The 24805-nt window shown below is 37.1% G+C and overlaps 1 protein-coding gene across 1 annotated transcript in view; it reads left to right on the top strand.

Moving 5' to 3' along the window:
• The window catches only part of Fam83b (family with sequence similarity 83 member B), a 101593-nt gene extending 78464 nt beyond the window's left edge, over positions 1-23129 (top strand). Inside the window, exons 3-5 of the mRNA XM_045155714.1 lie at positions 4287-4451; positions 5120-5244; positions 20572-23129. Coding sequence (XP_045011649.1) covers positions 4287-4451; positions 5120-5244; positions 20572-22867 — 2586 coding nt within the window. The 3' untranslated portion in view covers positions 22868-23129. The remainder of the gene's footprint in view (positions 1-4286; positions 4452-5119; positions 5245-20571) is intronic.
• The last annotated feature ends 1676 nt before the right edge of the window (positions 23130-24805 follow it).

The raw sequence follows: 24805 nt of genomic DNA, 5'->3' as shown, positions 1-24805 counted from the left end.
AAATAAATTTATGACATGAGTTTTAAAAATTATCTTAACACAAATATTCACCAGATCACTCCTAATGCATAGTGAATTCATCAAATTAAAAATATGTGATTAAGCACTTAACACATTTACGTTATGAAGAATATTGTCGAGATAGGGATGAAATGGTTTGCCCTGGCTTCTTCTTGCATCACGTAGCAATTCATGCACACAAAAGGAATGACAGATTCCACCAGAATGACAGAAGTTGTCTTCCTGTAGACAACTTGATTAAAGTATAACTTCCAGGTAGTTTGAAGTATGCCATCATTGATGATTTAAGAATGGTCTGATATTTTTAAAAATACCTTTTTATTTATTGGAGAGAGAGAGAGAGAAAGAGAGAGAGACAGAGAGGGAGGGAAGGAGACAACGAGGAAAACAGAGAGAGAAGGAGTGAGTATGGGCACACAAGGGCCTCCTGCCACGGTCAACTCCAGACATATGCACCACTTTGTGCCTTTTGATTTATGTGGGTGCTTAGGAATCAAACATGGGCCTTCAGGTTTTACAAACAAGTGTCTTTGAATGCTTATCCATCTCTTCAGCCCCTAATATTGGACAGCAGTAAATATCAGTGGTTTCATACTGTCCATGACATAATACTCTTCAGAGAGTCCAGATCATCCCTATCACCCTGAGGCTCTTGCCATGAGACCTTCCATTGGTCATTTTATTCACTCTCACTTTTGACAGTTTTAGATCTTGCTTTCTATTATTCTTTCCAATATTACACATTTTAATTTCTACTGATTTAAATATACATTGGAGAAACCTTTCTACAGGTAAATTCCACATATTTCTTCCATTATGGTTCTCTTAATATACACCAGCCAAAGACCCAGTTATACTTACCCTTGGAAGTATCATGGCATTCCTAGACCAAGTTGTTCACCCTGTTATAGCACCTAAGCTTACGTTTGGGGCTTTCAATGACTGATATTGGCTAGTAACAAATATTTTTGTTCTGTTATTTTGTTTTCAATTTTGTGCTATATAAAGTTTCAAGAGGAGAATAGCATATAAAATCTTCATGTGTAGTAAACACAATTATGAATGTGTGGCTAATTTTCTTTCACCTATTGTAATTATATAAGACAAGATATTTTTATCTTTGACCAAAGTGCCATGTATATGATTTAGTATAAAATATCAAATGCATTGTAAATCCAAAGCTTTTGAAATATGAGTTTGTTGATTCTATCTTCACTTTATTGCCCCTCATATTCACGACATCTCATCTCTCTATATTTAACTAAAATCCCATGACCATCATTTGAGCCACTTCACCTTGCATTCACTTCAATTCACCTGCTCTCTCTTAAGTTGCTAATATACTATGGCAATACCACAGCCATGATTAATTCAAATTCTTCGTTTGCATCACAGCTGTACCTCTGTGGCTGTGAAATTACAGAGTAAATCACAGGCACACTGACTGGTCCAGGATTAACTTCATAGTCTGATGAAGCATTGATGCAAACCACCAATCACACTGCCTTTCCTTTATTCCCTTTTCTGTTCTCCTAGATTTCCCAGTGTCTCTTTCTTTAGGCCTCTAAAGAGTCATCCTGAATCTTCACTATAAGTGGAAGGTCTTGCTACACTACATCAAGGAAATACACCTTGCAAACTTCCAGAGTACCCGTTCCACGGCTGCTCCTCCTTGGATTCCTAATCTGGGTGGTTATGTACCAGGGGTTACTGTCATACTGCTATGGCACTAATTCTATCCCCAATGGCTTGCACAAAGACATTGCACCAGAAACTCTTCTTCTTCACCTCACCTTCCATCTTCTTCTGCATCATCGTGAGTGTTTACTGAAACTTTTCAATGGCATAAAGATACAATATTAATTCTATCACCTTAATCCAAACAAAAATAACCAAACAAATCCAAAGTGCCAGTCCTCGTCATCTTGCTTCCCTATAGCTTCTGCTCTCTTCTGTCCAGTTGTAGACAAAGGCCACTGTCTGTGCTTGCTGCAGCCAGTATCTGTGCTCTGACTCTCAATCTTACACACCATCCAGTATGACTTCATGAGCCTGGCAGTTGGGTTTGACCCTCCTGACTATGGCCTCCTTGATAGAATGATCTGCTTGTATTTCAGTTATCACCTGTCCTTGGCTTTCACAATCTCATTGCTTATATTTTCTCTTGGCATTCTTATACTTTTGCCTCTATAGCGCTGGTGTCTTATTTTCATCCCCTCCCTTTCCCAGTGTTCTTGGCCTCTCAAACTTAACTTTCTTGCTTAATCTTGCACCTCTAATTTATAGATGTCCTTTACCTGATCTTTGATGCAAAAAAAAAAAAAAATCCTATCATCTTCAATTCTGCTTTTCTTTAACAATTCCATATTAAATCCATCCACAAGTCCTTTTGATTAAAATATACTCTCATTCCATTTCTTTTCCCATTAACATGGTTGGTTCTAGTCATTACCCACCTCCTTAAATTAAACCAGTAGTTCTGACTTTCCCCTATGTTGCCACTGTTGATCTCATTCTTAAAGTCTGTTCACAGCTCAGTAGCAAGAAAAGGCCTCTTAAAAGATCACTTTATTTCAATTGTTTAAAAAAAAAAAAAAAAAAAAAACCTCTAATAATTGATCGTCTTATTCCAATGTAAAAATTGTAGAAGTCTGAATGCCTTCAAGACATTGCCTTCACTCTCCCTTTCTCAAGCCCTCCTCCCCACCTCCCAACCTTCCCCTTGCTGTTTCTTTGATATGTCAAGCAGGAACCCTAGTCCCTTTGCTAGGATCACTTCCTTCAAACTGCTTATGTGAATAGCTTCAATCCTTTAAATAGAGCCTGTCTCAAGGAGATGTGCTTTAATCCCTTCACCCTCCTTCTCATTGTTCCCAGGAAAACATGATCCCCTTACTCTGCTTTCATAACTCCCCACAATCATTATCTAAAAAGCTATTTCATAATTTACATATGACTTTTATGTCTTAATATGTCTTTCCCTGGAGGAATGCCAACTTTGCAAGGTCAAGGCTTCTCAAATTGCTGGTATCACATGATAAGATATTAGCCTAGACTCATTCCACACCATATGATTGTATTTCAGGGCATTTTTTTCTTAGTCACATTAATAAACTGTTTGCTTCAATTTTTTTCTTTTGCTGATGCTATCTACTAAACTGATTTTAGGCATATATTTAATTTTCTGGTTTTCATGTTTTCTTGTACTCGTATTTTGCATGCCTTCTGAGATCTATTTCTAGTTTAAAAGATTTCTTCTTGGGCTGGAGAGATGGCTTTCCAGTTAAGCGCTTGCCTATGAAGCCTAAGGACCCTGGTTCAAGGCTCGATTCCCCAGGACACATGTTAGCCAGATGTACAAGGGGGTGCACGCGTCTGGAGTTCGTTTGCAGTGGCTGGAGGCCATGGCATGCCCATTCTGTCTCTCTGTCTCTGCCTCTTTCTCTCTCTGTTACTCTCAAATAAATAAAAATAAATAAAAGTATTTGTAAAAAAGATTTCTTCTTGTTTCAGTTTTCATGATCTTTATTCTTAAAAATAAACTTCACAATTCCACCTTTTCCTGAATGTCACCCAAGAAAAATCATATGGTCTTGTCTGTCTGTCCTATAAATAACTACACAGGCTGTAATTCACATTTGTCCTTTATTGAAAATATGACTGAGATGTGGATTTCCACTATCCCTAATACACAAATTTCTAATTATTATAGATATGCATTTATTTTTTTGCTTAGATTAAAAAATATTTATTTATGTATTGAGTATTGTGTGTGAGGGGCAAATGCATGCCATAGTGCATATATGAAGGTCAAGGGACAAGTTTTCAGATGAGTTTGTCCTGAGTGGTCCCACATCATTTGTGGCAGGGTTTCTCACTGTGGAGTTCTCTGCTGCTTTTGCTGTGGTAGACACAGCTTTCTGGAATTCCTCCTGTCTCCACTTTATATCTCACCAACAGCATCAGCTTTCTGGGATTGCAGAAGCCCATAATGGCTTTTGGCTTTCCCATGAAGCCTGAGAGTTGAAATTGGGTACTCCAGCCTGAGCAGTGAGCACCTGATTCGCTGAACCTTCTCCCCAGTGCTCTTTTGCTTATTTTCAATATGCTACCTTCTGTTTTAGAATTGATACAAGTATTTGTGTGTTTGTGTATATATGCATATATTCAATTACTTTCCATTGTCTTTAATTTCTGCTAAAAGTCAGCAGTTTTTTTAGTCTTTATTAATTATGTTACTTGTTTCATTTTCTTATCTTTAACAGGTCATTGCTTTAGTAATGGATATATTTACCGATGTGGATATTTTCAAGGAAATAGTAGAGGCATCAACTCGAGGGATATCTGTATATATTTTACTTGATGAGTCCAATCTTAATCATTTTATAAGTATGACTGAAAAACAAGGTTGTCAAATTCAACGTCTCAGGGTAAGAATTCTGTTTTTTCTTTTTTTTTTTTTTCTCAAGTACTTCTTGTTCTGTTTTCATCTGAGTCAAGTGTGGGGCATGTTAAAATAGATTAGTCCAAAAGTAAGAAAAGCATGTGTATTTAAGATAGTTCAGTGGGTGACCACAGAAAGGAACTCTTGGAATTTCTGGAATGTGACAACTTCATGGGGAAAGAATATATCCTCTTCCAAGTTAGCTTGGCCACCAGGCATAAATCATGTAGCATTTTCCCACCTGTCACTCCGTGACAAAGGGTGCTCAGCATGTGCTGTCTGTGAGAACCTTCTAGGACAGAATTTCATTACTGCTTGGTTCATGAAAGGAAGATAAAGTTTAATTTCATTATTGGATCATCATGCTTCTATGATCCAGAAGGATTTCTCAGAGTGAGATCCTAAGTGATTTTTAAACCATTCCAAATAAATAGCTCAATCTCCCATTTGGGGTTGAATATGCTTTTAAAGTGATTTTTCTTCAGTGATTAACTTTTAAAGATTTGTTGGGCTATTTCCTTTCCATTAATTTTAATGTTACATAACTTTGTCTCAAGTAAATATTTTTGATATAATGGTTTATATTAATATATACTTTTCTGAATGTCTCCTTTCTAGATATATCTTTTACTTTATATTTGTTCACAATTCTAGAACATTCGGGTTCGAACAGTAAAAGGCCAAGATTATCTTTCAAAAACAGGAGCAAAATTCTGTGGAAAAATGGAGCAGAAATTTTTGTTAGTTGACTGTCAAAAAGTGATGTACGGTTCTTACAGGTAAGAACTTTGGTGTTTATTTTCATTATTTTCAACCATTCAAATAATTTATTATTTTCAAATTATAGTGCAATTAGCCTAGCTCTGTCTAAAAATTAAGAAAGAACCACTGCCAATGGAGACCTGAGTTTAGTAACAGGCAAACCATGTGACTTCCTTGAGCTCAGGCTGTTCATGAAAGCAAGAGGAGCTGCCTAAGGCTCCATGTAGCATTACATTACCTAAAGTGAGTTTTCTCCTGGAAAAAGTGTGAGTTTAAAAACAATTACTCAAGCTGGATATGATGACATACATCTGCAATCCCAGAACTAGATAGGCAGAGGCAGGAGGATCACCTCAGATTCCAGCCTGGGCTACATAGCAATTTCTAGACCGGTTGGAGCTACCATAGCCAGATCTTGCCTAAAAATTAAATAAATAAACAAACAACAGCAACAACAGAAGCCTCTCATGCTTGGGGTCATGATGCATACCTTTAATCCCAGAACTCAGGAGGCTAAGTTAGGAGGATCACTGTGGGTTCAAGGCCAGCTTGAGACTGAATTCCAGGTAAGCCTGAGCTAGAACGAGACCCTACCTTGAAAAATCAAAAATCAAATAAAATCCCCTCAAAAAGAGAAGTTTTTGCCACTTCCCTGAGTCTGTGCAGTGGATGTTTTTTACTAGAGGCATATTCAGTGTTAGAAGAAAGCAGTACTAGAAGCTGCCCCAGGGCAGACTGATACACAGAAACAATGCCCAAGAATTCTTTAGTCTTCCCTGGCATCAGTCCTGAGAGAGTTTCATAGCAAAGCTATAAACCAGCACAGGCAAACACAACAGTGACACCCCTGTCACTTAAGACACAGCAAACCTGTTAGAAAAGATAGGCCATATGTAGAATACCCAGAATCCCTCTGTCTCAATAATTAAAGGCCTATGAGAAGGAGGGCATGCATGGAATTGTATGGCCCTGCGAAAATTGCTGAAGTTGGTTACACTGTTCTTTGCTCAACTATAAATACACCTGATCATAGAACCTACCCCGTGTCACTGGTGAGGATTACATGGCCCAAAGCTGTTATGTTAGCTATTATTTTTGGACTTTCTTTGTTATTTTCTGCCATCCTTGTAAGCTCAAGTATATTTTTATTTAAAAAATACTGTTTGATGTTCCAAATGAAAACTTGTTGAGACCAGAAATTACAACGAGGTCTTGAAATTAATGAGTCTTTTTAAAAATCTCATTATATGTGTATATATTTTTTCAAGCTCACTTGGTTTTAGAGTGTTAGTAATTTAATTGTAACTGAGTGCATAATTAACTTATAGAATGGTATTTTTATTGAAGCTTTTTATAATTATACTATTTTTACAATTTAATTTGATATTTAATATTTTCAATATTGAATTCACCTCAACTTTGCTTGCTCTGCTAGGTCTGGATGGGAGCTAATGTGGTAGTGAATGTAGTTGAGCTTGGATTGATGTGGCTAGAAACAACTGACAGCAGTAATCAACAAAACAATAAAATTAACCATAGGTCAGCAGCACAGAGAAATTCCTAGGAACAGGAAATAGAGTAATCCATCCAATTTCTTTTCTAATGACTATTTCCCTATATCATTACAAGATCATTTTAAAAATACTTACATGAAATTTGTGGTTCTCAGTCATCATCATTTAAAAATTATTCCTTGGAAGTATGTACAAAGCATTGTGGTATAAAAGACATTATCATAGAATTATATTGTGTATTGAACATATTCCCTCCATAACCCTGTATTCTCTTTTCTTTCTCTTCCTCACTCTCATTAATTCTCTTGACTGCTTTTAAGACTTTCCCTACTGCTCACAGTATTATATTGATGTCTTTTATAGTGGTCATGAGCCACTTTGGTTAAAAATTCATCTCTTCTATTTGAACAACCTCCAATTCCTCATAATCTGGTATAACTATCATTTTCCAGTGGACACACTTGTTTTTTATTTTTTTTCTCCACTTCTTTCTCTCTTTTCTTTCTTTGTGTTTTATTAAGTCAGAGGATCACTTTGTACCTCATGCTGGCTTAAACTAGCTATGTAGCCCAGGTTGGCCTTAAATATTCAGCCCTCTGACTTGCCTCCTGAGTAGTGGGTTTGCAAACATATGCTATCATGCCCAACTGAAAACATCTTAATTTTAAATACTTTTCCATAGATATCATGGAACTTGTTTGCATCATTTGTGGAGAGGCCTGGAATTTTGATCATAGCATTATACTAATAATGATGAGATAAAGCACATACTCATGTCAGTGTGTATAAAAAACACCTTGAACTTGATAATTCCAGTTGAAATTAACAGGATAATCTATAAAATATTTAGAAAGCATTTTACACAAATTGATCTTAGAATTTTTTTTTCTTTATTTTAGACAGAATGGTTCATTATGTAGTCCAGGCTGTTCTCAACTCAGGATCTTCCTACATCTTCTAGAGTTACAGGTGTGTAGCACTGAGATCCACTGAATATATTTTTAAATATATGACTACTATTAAAGGGTCTTTAAAAGACTAATGCCAAACTTGATGTCACTTGTGTGCTATTTTTAATCAGTCATGAATACTACCACATTGGAGATTTGTACTACAACCAAAATTCTGGGCACTGCTGACATCCATAGACTTTGTTTTTTTTAACCTTTTTCAAGGAGCCAGTTTCACTTTTTAATTAATTATTTTATTTTATTAATTTGAGAGAGAAAGAGAGGCAGACAAAGACAAAGAGAATGGACACCCCAGGGCCTACAGCCACTGTAAATGAACTACAGATGCATGCACCACATTGTGCATCTGTCATATGTAGGTCCAGGGGAATTGAACCTGCGAACTTTAGATTCTTAGGCAAGTGCCTTAACCACTAAGCAATCTCACCAACCCAAGAAGCCAGTTTCTTAAATCATTAATTGCATGTAAATTCATAACCACATACTATACTTCATGGCTAATATATGACTGTGTTTGTTTGGGAGGAATGAGAGAACAAAAATAAGTATATTGAGCCATACATGGTGGCACATGCTTTTAATCCCAGCACTAAGGAGGCAGAGGTAGGGGATTGCTGTGAGTTCAAGGCCACTCTGAGACTATATATTGAATTCCAGGTCACCCTTGTCTAGAGTGAAACCTATCTCAAAAAAACAAAATTTAGGGCTGGAGAGATGGCTTAGCGGTTAAACGCTTGCCTGTGAAGCCTAAGGAACCCGGTTCGAGGCTCAGTTCCCCAGGTCCCACGTTAGCCAGATGCACAAGGGGGTGCATGCGTCTGGAGTTTGTTTGCAGTGGCTGGAAGCCCTGGCGCACCCATTCTCTCTCTCTCCCTCTATCTGTCTTTCTCTCTATGTCTGTCGCTCTCAAATTAAAAAAAAAAAAAAATTTAAAAAAATTTAAAAAAAGAAAAAAAAAGTATCTTCACATATTTTGCATAAATAGGATTAAAGATGTGCAATTAGAAAAAAAAAAAACTAGTTTTTGTGGTCGATCTTTAGCCACTCTTGCTTCTAACCTTCAGATGCAATTATTACATTCTTTTCTTTTTAATATATTTTATTTATTTATTTATTTGAGAGAAAGAAAGAGAGAGAGAGAGAGAGAAAATGGGCATACCAGGGCCTCCAGCCACTGCAATTGAACTCCAGATGCATGTGCCCCTTGTGCATCTGGCTTATGTGGGTCCTGGAGAATCGAACCGGGATCCTTTGGCTTTGCAGGCCAGTGCGGTAACTGCTAAGCTATCTCTCCAACCTGCAATTATTCTATTCTTTTAAATATTTTATTTTATTAATTTATTCATTTGATAGAGAAAGGGGTGGAGAGAGAGAGAGACAGAGAGAGGGAGACAGAATGGGCACGCCAGGGCCTCCAGCCACTGCAAACAAACTCCAGATGTGTGTGCCCCCCTTGTGCATCTGGCTAACATGGATCCTGGGGAATCAAACCTGGGTCCTTTGGCTTTGCAGGCAAATGCCTTAACCACTAAGCTATCCCACCAGCCCTATTCTATTCTTTTAAACTTGAGATTGTGCAGTGTTTCCTCAATCTATCAATTTATCTTTTGTGCCTTGGCTTTTCATTGTTGTCATGAAGGAATTATGTACCTTACCCATCCACACTCACTTTCCTTTATTGTGCTCAGTCTCTCAATATATTTTTATCATGTTTTTTGCAAAGTGAGAAGTCTAGGTTTATATTATTGAAATTAGATCAAAATCAATCATTTATGAAGCATGACTTACATATGATGTTTCATTTCATCATAATAAAGTTAATGGCAATTTATTTTTATCTTATTTTTATTTTGTTTAATAACATTTCTTTTCTATATATCTACTGCAGTTGTCCTAGTTGACCACACAGATTTTGTAGCATGAGAATGAGTTTTCTAAACATTCAGTTACTGACAACAATGGTGATATGTAATCTGAGCCAGCAAACTCCTAAACCAGACACACAGCTAAGGTCCTAGTCTATCCCATATTGGTGGCTTAATCCAGATGTATTATATTCACGTTTCCTCCTTTTTGTTTCCATGTCTCCACTTTTCTCCCAAGTTTGCTTTAAGCACATCTTAGTCCATAAATTAACAATATTGAGTGATTTATTAATAACTAAGATCAGGATGAATATTTATATTTTTTCTTGGGTTATCAATTTATAATTCCAATCCAAGGATATGTCATATGAGCCAATCCATCCTCACATTTTTAAAAAAAAATATTATTTATTTATTTATTTATTTGAGACAGAGAATGGGAGAGAGATAGAGAGAGAGTATGTGAGAATGGGCTTGCCAGGGGCTTCTAGCCACTGCAAACAAACTTCAGACGCATGCCCACCATGTGCATCTGGCTTACCTGGGATCTGGAGAATTGAACCTGGGTCCTTAGGCTTCACAAGCATGCACCTTAACCTCTAAGCCATCTCTCCAGCCCCCTTCCTCACATTTTTTTTTTCATTTTTTGTGTCTAGTTTATATGGGTAGCTTGGGAATTAAATCTCAGGCCATCAACCATTGCAAGTAAGAGTGCCTTTAACTGACAAGCTATCTTTCCAGCCCTACAATTTCTTTTTTTTTTTTCTGTTTTATATTTATTTTTTATTTTTAAGCATATTTTTTGATATTCTTTTTTAAATTTTTTTTTAATTTTTATTAACATTTTCCATGATTATAAAATATATCCCATGGTAATTCCCTCCCTCCCCACCCCCACACTTTCCCATTTGAAATTCCATTCTCCATCATATTACCTCCCCATTACAATCATTGTAATTACATATATACAATATCAACCTATTAAGTATCCTCCTCCCTTCCTTTCTCCACCCTTTATGTCTCCTTTTCAACTTACTGGCCTCTGCTACTAAGTATTTTCATTCTCACGCAGAAGCCCAATCATCTGTAGCTAGGATCCACATATGAGAGAGAACATGTGGCGCTTGGCTTTCTGGGCCTGGGTTACCTGACTTAGTATAATACTTTCCAGGTCCATCCATTTTTCTGCAAATTTCATAACGTCATTTTTCTTTACCACTGAGTAGAACTCCATTGTATAAATGTGCCACATCTTCATTATCCACTCATCTATTGAGGGACATCTAGGCTGGTTCCATTTCCCAGCTATTATAAATTGAGCAGCAATAAACATGGTTGAGCATGTACTTCTAAGGAAATGAGATGAGTCCTTTGGATATATGCCTAGGAGTGCTATAGCTGGGTCATATGGTAGATCAATCTCTAGCTGTTTTAGGAACCTCCACACTGTTTTCCACAATGGCTGGACCAGATTGCATTACCACCAGCAGTGCAGAAGGGTTCCTTTTGTTCCACATCCCCGCCAACATTTATGATCATTTGTTTTCATGATGGTGGCCAATCTGACAGGAGTGAGATGGAATCTCAATGTAGTTTTAATCTGCATTTCCCTGATGACTAGTGACGTAGAACATTTTTTTAGATGCTTATATGCCATTCATATTTCTTCCTTTGAGAACTCTCTATTTAGCTCCATAGCCCATTTTTTTATTGGCTTGTTTGATTCCTTATTATTTAACTTTTTGAGTTCTTTGTATATTCTAGATATTAATCCTCTATCAGATATATAGCTGGCGAAGATTTTTTCCCATTCTGTAGGTTGCCTCTTTGCTTTTTTCACTGTGTCCTTTGAAGTGCAAAATCTTTGTAATTTCATTAGGTCCCAGTGGTTAATCTGTGGTTTTATTGCCTGAGCAATTGGGGTTGTATTCAGAAAGTCTTTGCCAAGACCAATATGTTGAAGGGTTTCCCCTACTTTTTCCTCTAGCAGTTTCAAAGTTTCTGGTCTGATGTTAAGGTCTTTAATCCATTTGGACTTATTTCTTGTGCATGGCGAGAGAGAAGAATCTATTTTCATCCTTCTGCAGATATATATCCAGTTTTCAAAACACCATTTGCTGAAGAGGCTCTCTTCTCCAATGAGTATTTTTGGCATTTTTATCGAATATCAGGTGGCTATAGCTACTTGGGCTTACATCTGGGTCCTCTATTCTGTTCCACTGATCTACATGTCTGTTTTTGTGCCAGTACCATGCTGTTTTTGTTACTATGGCTCTGTAGTATAGGTTAAAATCAGGTATGGTGATACCACCAGCCTCTTTTTTGTTGCTCAGTATTATTTTAGATATTCGAGGTTTTTTGTGATTCCAAATGAATTTTTGGATTGTTTTTTCTATTTCCATGAAGAAAGCCTTTGGAATTTTGATAGGGATTGCATTAAATGTGTAGATTGCTTTAGGTAAGATTGCCATTTTCACGATATTGATTCTTCCAAGCCAGGAACAAGGGATGTTTCTCCACTTTCTAGTGTCTTCTGCAATTTCTCGCTTGAGTGTTTTAAAGTTCTCATTGTATAGATTCTTTACTTCCTTGGTTAGGTTTATTCCAAGGTATTTTATTTTTTTTTTGATGTAATTGTGAATGGGAGTGATTCTCTGATTTCATCCTCTGTGTGTTTGTTGTTAGCATATATGAAGGCTACTGATTTCTGTGTATTTATTTTGTATCCTGCTACATTGCTGTAGGTTTTGATCAGCTCTAACAGCTTGCTAGTAGAGTCTTTAGGGTCCTTTATGTATAGAATCATGTCATCTGCAAATAATGATAACTTGATTTCTTCCTTTCCAATTTGTATCCCTTTTAGGTGTGTCTCTTGCCTTATTGCTATGGCTAAGACTTCCAAAACTATATTAAATAGAAGTGGGGACAGTGGACACCCTTGTCTTGTTCCTGATTTTAGTGGAAAAGCTTCCAGTTTTTCCCCATTTAGTAATATGTTGGCTGTAGGCTTGTCATAAATAGCCTTTATTATATTGAGATATGTTCCTTCTATTCCCAGTCTCTGTAGGACTTTTATCATGAAGGGATGTTGGATTTTGTCACATGCTTTCTCTGCATCTAATGAGATGATCATATGATTTTTGTCCTTCAACCCGTTTATGTAATGTATTACATTTATAGATTTGCATATATTGAACCATCCCTGCATCTCTGGGATAAAGCCTACTTGGTCAGGGTGAATGATCTTTTTGATATACTCTTGTATTCTGTTTGCCTATATTTTGTTGAGAATTTTTGCATCTATGTTCATGAGGGAGATTGGTCTGTAATTTTCTTTTTTTTGTTCTATCTTTGCCTGGTTTTGGTATCAGGGTGATGCTGGCCTCATAGAAGGAGTTTGGTAGAATTCCTTCTTTTTCTATTTCCTGGAAAAGCTTAAGAAGCAATGGTGTTAGCTCTTCCTTAAAAGTCTGGTAAAATTCAGCAGTGAATCCATCCGGGCCTGGGCTTTTTTTAGTTGGGAGATTATTGATAACTGTTCGGATCTCCATGTTTGTTATAGGTCTATTTAAGTGATTAATCTCTTTTTGATTTAATTTAGGTAGGTCATATAGATCAAGGAAATCATCCATTTCTTTCAGATTTTCATACTTTGTGGAGTATATGCTTTTATAGTATGTCCCTATGATTTTTTGAATTTCTCTGGAATCTGTTGTGATGTTACCTTGTTCATCTCTGATTTTATTAATTTGTGTCTCTTCTCTCTTTCTTTTGGTCAGATTTCTAAGGGTTTATCAATCTTGTTTATCCTTTCAAAGAACCAACTCTTTGTTTCATTAATTCTTTGGATTGTTCTTTTTGTTTCTATTTCATTAATTTCTGCCCTAATCTTTATTATTTCTTCCTGTCTACTGATTTTTGTTTTGCCTTGTTCTTCTTTTTCCAAGGCTTTAAGGCGAAGCATTAGGTCGTTTACTTGCGCCCCTTCCTCACATTTTTAAGACTCCTATTTGAGTCCAAGATGGGCTGTCTTAGAGAATATTTTATACACAATAGAGAAGGATGTATAGTCCTGTTTTGCTGGATGTTCTGTGTGTGTCTTTTTTTTATCCTATTATTCTATGATGTTGATCAACTTGTCTAATTTATGAAAGTATAGGCTCATAAGGTGTTACCATTTTTTTTCCTTCAATATTTAGAAGACTTGAAGTCTGGGGCATATATATCCATAATGATTTTGAATATATATATATATATATATATATATATATATATATATATATATATGATCTTAATCAGGCGTAAGTACTATTATGAATTTGGTATGGAAATTCTCCTTGGAAAGTCTACCTTTTTAACCATATAATGGCCATATCTTTTTTTTTTTTTTTTAAATTTAAAGTGTGGGGTCTAGAAAAAGAGCTCAACATGTATGACAACTTCCTTTACAAATGCAAGAGTTTGACATTACCTGAGCCCAATTTCCAGGTAGCCACATAAACAGGTGGATACAGCTACACAAACCTTCAGTACCAGTCCTATGGGGAACAGAGTCTGAAAAGTCGCTGGGACCCAGGAAAATGGCAAGCTCCAGACATAGTGAGAGACTCTGAAGGAAACATGTGCATGAGCAGTGGAAGAGGGACATTGATATACTCTGGCCACTGCACATGTGCAAATAGCACCACAAACATACATGAATCACACACACACATACACACACATACACACACACACACACACACACACACACACACACATACACAAATTAAAGTCCGTTTTATTTTCCCTGGCATCATGATGATATATTTTTTTCTTTTTTGTTCTTTTAGTTGTCACGTACATGGTACGCTTTTCCCATCCTGTTATTTTCAGCTTGTGTGTGTGTGTGTGTGTGTGTTTAGATTTACTGTCTTTAATAGACAACATAAACTTTGTTCCAAATCTTTATCCAATCAGTTAATTTATATATTTTTAAAATATTGTATTGGGAATTTTACTATATTAACATATCACATATTAGTTTTATTCCTATTTGGTTACCCTCTTTTATCCTGTCTCCTCAGCCTCCATTCCACTGAGAGCTTTCTTCAGTAAGAGTGTCTTTAATCACTATGGAGTCATGAATGCACCCGTCCATCCCTCTGGGTAGAACAATGCCTCCCAGCATGGCTGCCCACACCGTGGTGCTTACAGTCTTTCCTTCCCCTCTTCTGCAATTTTCATTGAGCCTTGGAGAGAATACTGCAAACCTCCTCTAGTGTTGAACACTTGACAGCCTCCTCTGTTTTCTGTTTTGATGAGTTTTGAGTCCCCTCAATGTCCCACATCATCACCCTGGAGGAGATTCACAGGCTGGCAGTGAGAGCAGCACTCATATTTAAGCTTCCACTTCCTCCCTAATGTTCTCAGGCCCTGATGAGTATGAGAGATGATTCATCCCATGATAGACAGATGGCATTTTATTTTTGTCATTTTGATGGGTCTTGGGTCTCTCCAGTATTCTCTTCCATCTGTGAAGGGTAGGCTTTCTAACCACGAGTGATGTGCCATGGATCAAAAGCGATAAATATGTACATTTAAATGACTTTTTGAGGGGCGTTTTTTTTTTTTTTTTTTTTTTTTTTTTTTTTTTTTTTTTTTTTTTTTGCCAAAGAACAGCAGTAGTTTCCCTTTAGGGTCCTATGACTTTCCAAGCCATAGGCTTCTAACTTGGTTCTCAGTACCAGACATGAATTCCCTCCCATTGAGCAGGCCACATATCCATTTAGAGAGCAGTTGATTATCCCTATAACTTATTTGTCACTATTGTACCAGTGGGAACATCTTGCCTGGCTGGGTGATTTTGTAGCTTGTGGGATTTACTGCTTGTTTGCACTGTTGGTGACTTTATCCCCCAGCTGGAAAGAACTATGAGAGCCAACTAGGAGGAATATGGCTTCCATCTAAGTTCCAGCTTGATTTCTCAATGTCCTGCAACTGCAGGCTGTGACATCTTCAACAGTAGGGTCTTAACATCTAGTATTGGTGGGTAGCTAAGTGCTTTGACAATGGTCTTCATCGTTTTGGTGGGGGGAATGGGACCCTGTGAACAATAGCTCACTATAAGGGTGAACAAATTCTAGTCCTGGAATTGACCAGTACCAGCTGATGGTTTTAGGGTCAAGTTTGTTATCACCCCAAGAGGGTATTTATGTCCAAAATATCCCTCACTTACTCTATCTTTCTTATTTAAAGAGACATATCTTTCAAGTAGCTAACAAAGAAGTTTGTTTACGTATTATTATTTTGTGCCAGTTTTAGTTTTGTGCATCCCTTCCTTCCATTCTCCCTGTCCTCTGCCTTTCAGTCGCTCCTGTCTTCTGTTCCTTCCCTCCACTTGCATTGCTACTGTCCCCTCTTCTAGTGCCTGCCTGTTTCTCTTTTCTCCAAACCTCATTCTTGCTTGCTGACTAGTACTTCTAATGCTTAGTACAGTTTATAAATAAATCAAACTATTCCATGTTGAGGTCCATATATGAGAGAGAACATGCAGTATTTGTCTTTCTGAGCTAAAATAACATCATTTAGCATGTTTTATTCCAGGTCCATCTATTTTCCTGTGAATTTCATACTTTCATTTGTCTTAACTGCTGAACAGAACTCCATTGTGTGTGTATACATGATACATGCCACATCTTCATTATCCGTTCACCAGTTGATGGGAATCTGGTCTGTTTTCTACTCTGTCACTGTTGTGAACAGACTAGAAACAAACATGACTGAAGAAAAAAATACCTTTATAGTAAAGAGTAGAGTCTTTAAGGTATATGCCCAGGTACCCAGGAGTGGCATTGCTGGATTAAACTGTAGATCTATTTTTAGATTTTTGAGACACCTTCATGCTAATTTTCAAAGTGGCTACACAAGATTATCCTCCTACAAGAAAAAAAAAAATGAGTGAGGGTTCCTCTTTCCCTACACCCTTAATAGAATTTATTAGCGTTTGATTTTTCCAATTTTTTTCTCAAAGAGAGAGAGAGAGGGAGAGAGAATGGGTATGTCAGGACTTCTAGCCGCTGCAACCAAATTCTAGATACATATGCCAACTTGTCCACTTGACTTATGTGGCTTGTGGGGCGTCAAATTCACAGGCAAGCTCCTTAACCACTAAACCATCTCTTTATCCCTGTCATTTAAATTTTTTTATGATAGCCATTTTAACCAGTAAGATATAATTTCTTAATTTTAATTTCCATTTCCCTGATGACAAAGGGTGTTGAACATTTTTTGATATTTATTTTCATACTTTTCTTACTTTGATAATGTTCTGTTCTCTGTACCCCATTGTAAAAACTGTTTTGTTGTTGTTTATTCATTAATTTGAAAGTGACAGACAAAGAGAAAAAGAGGCAGACAGAGAGAAAGAGAGAGAGAGAGAGAGAGGAAATGGGAGTGCCAGGACCTCCAGCCACTGCAAACGAACTCCAGACACATATACCCCCTTGTGCATGTGGCTAATGTGAGTGTTGGGGAATTGAGCCTTGAGCCACGGTCCTTAGGCTTCACAGGCAAGTGCTTAACCACTAAGCCATCTCTCCAGCCCATCTACCCCCCCCTTTTTTTTTTGATTGCTTACATTTTTGAGTTCTTTGTATATTCCAGAAATTTAACCTGAGATGTTTGGTGATGATTTTCTCCCATTCTGCAGGTTGTCCACTGACTCTTGATTTCGGCTTCAGCTGTGTACCTTTCAAAATTTCATGAGATCTCAGTGGCTGAATGCCTTACTGCCAGGGCTACTGGAGTCTGATTCAAACGGCCTTTCCTGAGGCCGATTTTATTGTGTTTTCTCTCTACTTTTCCTTTAGTGTTTTCACAGTTTCAGTTTTTATATTAAGATTCTTGATATATTTGGGGTTGATTTTTGTGAAGGATGAGATAAGAGGTTCTAGACTCTTTCACAAGTAGTTACCTCATTTCTCTAGCAACATTTATTGAAAAAAAAAAAAGTCTTTTCTTCATTGTGTGATTTGGGGCTCTTTGTCAAAGGTCAGGAGGCTGTAGTAACTAGAACTTTTACTTGGATCTTCTATTCCAGTGAACCAGTACCTTACTCTTTATATTACTATGCCTTTATAGTATATCTTGAAGTTAGTTATGTTGATATAATCAGCAGTACACAGTATACTTTTTGCTTAGGATATTTTTGGCTCTTTGATGGCTTTTGTGTTCCCATGTGAATTTTGAGATTTTTTTTTTCTATTACTGTGAAGAATGGTGATATAAATTTTGATTGAATTACTCTGAATTTATATTGTTTGTGGTAGGCTTGCTATTTTCATGCTATTATTTTTTTTTAAATCAAAAAGCATAGGAGATCTTTCCATCTTCTTGAGTCTTCCTCATTCTTTCTTAGGGCTTTTGATGCTGTCATTGTAGAGGTCTTATACTTCCTTGGTTTAGGAATATCTCAAGAAGCTTTTACTGTGGCTACTGTAATTAGGACTGCTTCACTGACTGCAGCAAGAGTCGTGTTAGCATTTGCTATTCTGACTAGAGTGATAGGAGAAAACTGTAATAAATTTTAGAATCAGTGGTACCAGGATTGTGTACTCTTGTTGGTCTAGGAGGGAGAGGATTCAGAGATCATCATTTGTTTTATCTCAAGATTACTGAAAAGGTGGTTGAACCAGTGACTTAACATGATACTGCAGTAGAAACAGATTTGGAAAAAAGCATGTGGAAGAGATCACCTAAAAATATGATCAAGGGCTGGAGAGATGGCGTAGCGGTTAAGCGCTTGCCTGTGAAGCCTAAGGACCCAGGTTCGAGGCTCGGTTCCCCAGGTCCCACGTTAGCCAGATGCACAAGGGGGCGCACACGTCTGGAGTTTGTTTGCAGAGGCTGGAAGCCCTGGCGTGCCCATTCTCTCTCTTTCTCTCTGTCTGCCTCTTTTTCTCTTTGTCTGTCACTCTCAAACAAATAAATAAATAAATAAATAAATAAATAAATAAATAAATAAATATTTTTTTTTAAAAAAAATATGATCAAACTCCTGATTAAAATAAGTAAGACTGAGCAAAAACAAATGTGGGGAAAATGATGTGAGATGAAGATTGGTAAAGCACATATTAGGCTTACAATACTCATTAATATTGCACAGAGTTGGGTCACTGATTCTAAAGGCAATGCAGAGCTGAGTATTGATGATACAGGTTCGATAATTTGGGCATATAAACTATAAAAACCTAGAGGCACACATGGCTGTTCTCTTGACCCTGAAGGTCTTTCTGCCTCTAGGTTTTCAGATTCTCACTTGAAAATATTCAATGTAATATCATACTGTTATGTGAAATTTTACCACAGTGTTCTGAAGGTTCCAATCTGACCCACATTCTCAGATTTGTAAACTTCACACTTGTAGGTTATTTTCATGGCACATCATCTGGACATCCACTTTTTTTTTTTTTTTTTTTTTTGCTATGATGATCTCTTCTAATTATTATTATTAAATTTTTTGCCACTGGCTCAGTATTTTAGTGATTGTTAAATTGGGGTAATTCTAATACTTCACCCTTTATAGTAAATTCAATCCTTGATCTTTCAAGCATGTACTACAAGCATCTTCTAGAAAACACAAATTCTTCAAACATTCCTTTCTACTATGTCTTATCCACATTTGGAAACAAATCATTGTCAGCCAAACTTTCTGCTTTGCTTTAAACTTTTCTCTACTAGTTCCCTTACATGGCTTCTTCGTTCCAGCTACGTCCAGTCTGCCTTCTGTGTCTGACCAGAACTTGGTTATTATTGTTTCCTTTCCTTTTTCATATACTTCCCCCACATCAATGGTCTTTATATATGTGTCTGGAAATGTGACTGGAGTATATTTGCAGTGGCTAGAGGCCTTGGTATATCCATCCTCCCTATCTGCCTCTCTCTGTCTCTTCCTCCCTCTTTCTTTCTCTTTCTCCCTCTCTCTAAAATAAATAAAAATAAATATTTTTTTAAAAGGAATATTTATATTTGCATTGGTTTCCCCTACTTATTCCATGATCCTTCAGTGATGGAGAATGTTTCGTTTTTCTTTTGTATTAAATATCAGTATGTAATATACTTTATTTGATATAAGCATATTAGCAATTTTTCCCACCTCTGAAGCTCTGCTTTATATCATTTAGGTTTTGAAAAATCAAAATGAAAATTGCCTACAAAATTTCAAGGTAGCTGTCACTTTTAAACCACAGACAGGAACAAATAGTTCTATAAAATACTAGGAAGTCATTGAAAACTTTGCTATAAATGGTATCCTATTATGGCATTTTGAATGACGTGGCATATGAGAAACATTGTTACTAATCCTGTGTAAATCCTGAGTAATGCCTGCCCATTAGTGACTGTCTATAGATTCCCCTATTTATAGCTGTGTGCATTCTAAATTGGACTGCCTGAGTAAGCCACAGATAACATCCTGAAAGCATTGAAGCTCAAAGTACATACATTCACACAGCCTCCCATGCATTGTGATCCTTATGCCATCCTATTTTTTTGGGGGGGGGGCATGAGGTGAGTGAGGCACAATCTCATGCTATACAGCTTGGCAGAAGCCAGGCCTCTCAGGTTTTGCTCCAATACTGGCTTTTCTACACCCTACCAGGATGGAATACGAGAATTATCATGCCATTTCTTTATAGTCCATGACATCATGTTGAGCATACATGCAAACATACAAAAAAACCTTTCCTTTGACCTCTGGTAAGTAGTATAAGATATTATGATTGGACTTAAAACATAGAAAAGAACTTAAGTTGCCTTGTTACTTAATATCATGCATTTATTGACTGTAAGCACATTATGATTGCATTCTATTTTAAATAATTTATTTAAATGATTTCCTTAATACTTTAAATTATGGTAGCCAAGTAAAAACTTTTTTGTCAATATTAAATCACCCATGTCTACTACAATTCTATATCAATTTTTTACCAATTGCTTCATCATTTTTCTTTCAGTTACATGTGGTCATTTGAAAAAGCCCACCTCAGCATGGTGCAGATAATCACAGGACAACTTGTTGAATCATTTGATGAAGAATTTAGAACTCTCTACGCCAGGTCCTCTGTTCCCAGTTGCTTTGCTCAGGAAGAATCAGTGCGGGTGAAGCCTGGCAAAGCCCTCTGGGAAAATGGAATTTACCAGAGATCTGTTTCTTCATTAGCTTCTGTTTCTAGCCAGAGAAATCTTTTTGGTAGACAAGACAAACTCCATAAACTAGATTCTAGTTATTTCAAAAACAGAGGGATATATACACTAAATGAACATGACAAATACAGCATAAGAAACCATGGATACAAGCCTCATTTTGTTTCAAACCTTAATGGTCCAAATGCAGTCCGTCAGTTTCAACCCAGTCAGATAAATGAAAACTGGAAAAGGCATAGTTATGCTGGGGAACAGTCCGAAACAACACCATATCTGTTGCTTAACAGAGCTCTGAATAGAACCACTAATGCACCTGGACCCTGGAGAAGGCCTTCAGACAGTCTCAGCGTAGCATCATCAACTTGGGGAGGCCACACGAGCCAGCACAACATACCTGCCCAGAGCTTTGCAGACAGGCTTGCCCAGAGAAAAACAACAAATATTGCAGAAAGGAATTCAAATGTGAGGCGATCTTTTAATGGGACAGATAATCATATTCGCTTTCTGCAACAACGGATGCCAACTCTGGAGCATACCACAAAGTCATTCCTCCGAAACTGGAGAATTGAATCCTACTTAAATGATAACTCAGAACCTCCAGCGGACTCAAATGGTTCAGCTCTTGGGGACCGGTTTGAGGGCTATGATAGTCCTGAGAGTTTGAAAGCCAATGCACTTTATACTCATTCTAGGCTTCGTTCCTCTTTTGTATTCAAACCAACTTTATCTGAGCAACAAGAAGTTAACAGTTGTACAACCGGCTCCTCAAACTCAACCATCATTGGGTCTCAAGGGAGTGACACACCTAAAGAGGCCCCAGATACCCCTACAAGTACACAGCATTTGGCAGAAATAACCTTGCCTGAATCAATCTCCAAACTACCAACACAGTCAGAGGTGCCAAAAATGCACACCTTGCAGGTCCCAGAAAACCCAATGGCTGTGTTAAACCCAACAACAAATGGCCACGCAGAATCAAACAGCTATATATATACAGGCTTGTGTGTGAATAAGCAAATGGAAAATAATCAAAAAAATGAGAATCTGCTTAAAAGGAGAAGTTTCCCATCATTTGACCACTCAAAAGTCAATTTAGATCATGGGAATAATAAGCATTATGTATATAGCACACTTACCCGAAACCGAGTCAGACAGCCAGAAAAACCAAAGGAGGATGCACTGAAAAGTTCTAAAAGTATGCACAATGTGACCCGCAGCACAGAGGAAGAGGAGGATGTTATCAAGAGAAACCCTTCAAGTGGCACCACCACCAAGTCCATTTCCATTGCTGCTTTACTTGATGTGAACAAGGAGGACCACAATAGGGAACTTACTTCAAAGAAGGAAGTGAAGGGTTCTCCAAACTTTTTGAAAAAAGGATCTCAGAAGTTAAGGTCATTACTTAGTCTTACCCCAGAAAAGAAGGAAAATCTATCCAAAAATAAGGCACCTGCATTTTATAGAATGTGTAGTAGCTCTGACACTTTAGTTTCTGAAGGTGAAGAGAACCAAAAACCCAAAAAGTCTGAACCCAAAGTTGATTCATCTCCCAGAAGAAAGCGTTCTTCCTCATCAAATTCTCAAGGCAGCATCCACAAGAGCAAGGAAGATGTGGCTGTTAGCACAACTCTGGGAAAACGTTCTCCCTCAGGTGAATCCAAGAAAATAGCATCTTCTCCAACTCCAGGTGAAAGAAGATTTTTGGAGAGGGCAGGAGATGCCTCTGCCCCGAGATTTAACACTGAGCAGATCCAGTATCGTGATGCAAAGGATATTAATGCAATAACTGCACCAGAAAGAAGGCAGACACCCTCTCCTGCACCAAGGCCCAGTGAGCTTCTAAGATCTCACTCGACTAACCAGCGTGTTTATAGTCGTTTTGAACCATTTTGTAAGATTGAGAGCTCTATCCAGTCAACAAACAACGTGACAAATACAAATGTCAGCCGTCCAGAAGTTAAATCCACAACCATGGGCAACAGTTACGGCAGGTCCAGCCCCATGCTGAATTATAGCGCCGGGATGTATCACTCATACCAACCCAACGAAAACAAGTTTCGAGGATTTATGCAAAAGTTTGGAAATTTCATACACAAAAACAAATGAAATACTTCTAAATTGTGAGATGAATGTGACTGTAAATCTTTGTCTACACTGTAGTTTTTCTAACAGAACTGAACTGGGGAATGGTGAGCGTGTTCACAACAGTAGCAGTGTATAGGGTAAAGTGACTATCCTTGTAATCACATTAGCTGTGGTTTTTCCCAGTAAAGTCATGGAAGCATTTTCCTTATATGGCAATAGGTTTCTTTTTTTTTTTGGGGGGGGTGTAATTCAATGTTTTCTAAGGAGGTATTTAAGTAGAAAATTCAGCGAAGTTAGTACCCAATTTTTAAACCATTCATTCCAAAGCCTATTGTTTTTTAAAAAAGAATTATACTACTACCGCTGATTCTTAATATCTTCATGATGTTTTTAAATCTTCAAAATATAAGAAAAAAGGGACAAATGTCTTCTGTCCTTAACTCTGAATTCTACAAGGTGCTTGTTGTATCATTGTATTGTATCTTTGCTGTACAGCGTTGCAAAAAGAGAGCACCACCTGCACCGTACAGGTCAGTATGTTTCGGTTGTGCCGGGGGTTTGTGCCAAGTGTGGAAAGACACTGAGAGGACTTCACTTTCTAGTCCCCAAGAACTGTGTAGGGCACGCATCTCTCCATTCCATGCCAGGAGAGTCTGTATCTCTTCCCTTCGCATGTAATCACTCCTTATTTCAGCAGAGCAAGCCAAGAGGAACTTGCAAAACATGGGCTTTTCCCTGTCCTACCAGTCTATAAAAACCTTCACGGGTGTAAACTGCTGCTAAAATTTCACCATATTAATATAACAGTGCCTTTGCAAACTTCTTTGTTTTTTAATATAATTTATGGTAAATATGGTATGATATTACTGTTTTCATAAGGGTATGATGGTAAAACTGAGAACCTTGACTATTGTTTCCATTATTTTATAGCCTGTCCAGATGGAAATATTTTGGTATTTTAGCTTGATGATGATATTTAAGTCATAAGATACTTTTTGCTATTCTTAGAGTAATAAAATGAAAGATTTATGTCCATTACCGAGACATTAACGTGGTTTTATTTTATACACAAAGTATAGATTTCTAGAAGCAATTGATTATATGAGAATGTGAACTGCTTTTACAACTCTTTATTTAGACTTTTCTAAATTGCTATACAAAGTACTATTTTATTGGTTTGAAAGTGCAAGATATAGTCAATAATTGGCTATATCATTATAGTAAGGATACTGAAATACCCATGCCATTAAAATAATCTCCTTTTTAAAGAAAAAAAGAAACATGATAGAATGCAATATGATTATAAGGAAAACAAAACCTTAACTTTAGACCAGATCATAGCCTAGAAACCAAAGTTAACATAATAATGTCTTCTGGTATTATTATCCCTGTTACTTATAAATGATTGAGAATTTAGTTGAGTCATTGAGATTCAGAGAGATAATATTCCAAACAACATAGTTAATGAGCAATGGCTCTAAATTGTTTGTAACATTCTGTCACATTGAATTAATGTTGTTCTCCAACTGGCTCAATTCCTGCCTGTCCCAATCTGATAGGATTAAAGAAAGTGTTTACTTCCTGACTCTAGTAATAAACCATAAAGAGTTCAATTGAATTACATCAGACAATAAGGACACATCAGGATGATATTACTCATACTAGATAAGGTTAGTGAAGTAAACAAAGATTCAGTTCTAAAGTACTTGAGCAGGGACATTTTTAATTGCTACGTAGCCATTTTGATCTTCTGGTAGGCTGTGACAATGAGAGCAAAGAAAAGGGAACCAGAGTCATAACTTTGGGCTAGAGAAGAGCCCATTCACTCAGGAAAATAGGTGAAGGAAGGTGTTAAAATCATTATCCCATTACATCTTTACAATAACCCTATGAGTGACATTTGTTTATAGAAGATAAAGTGGAGTTTCATAGAAGTCTTATTACTTGTCAAGAGGTGCA

Source organism: Jaculus jaculus, chromosome 8 (genome assembly GCF_020740685.1).
Source record: "Jaculus jaculus isolate mJacJac1 chromosome 8, mJacJac1.mat.Y.cur, whole genome shotgun sequence".
NCBI lineage: Eukaryota > Metazoa > Chordata > Mammalia > Rodentia > Dipodidae > Jaculus > Jaculus jaculus.
This window is presented reverse-complemented; position numbering and strand designations above follow the sequence as displayed.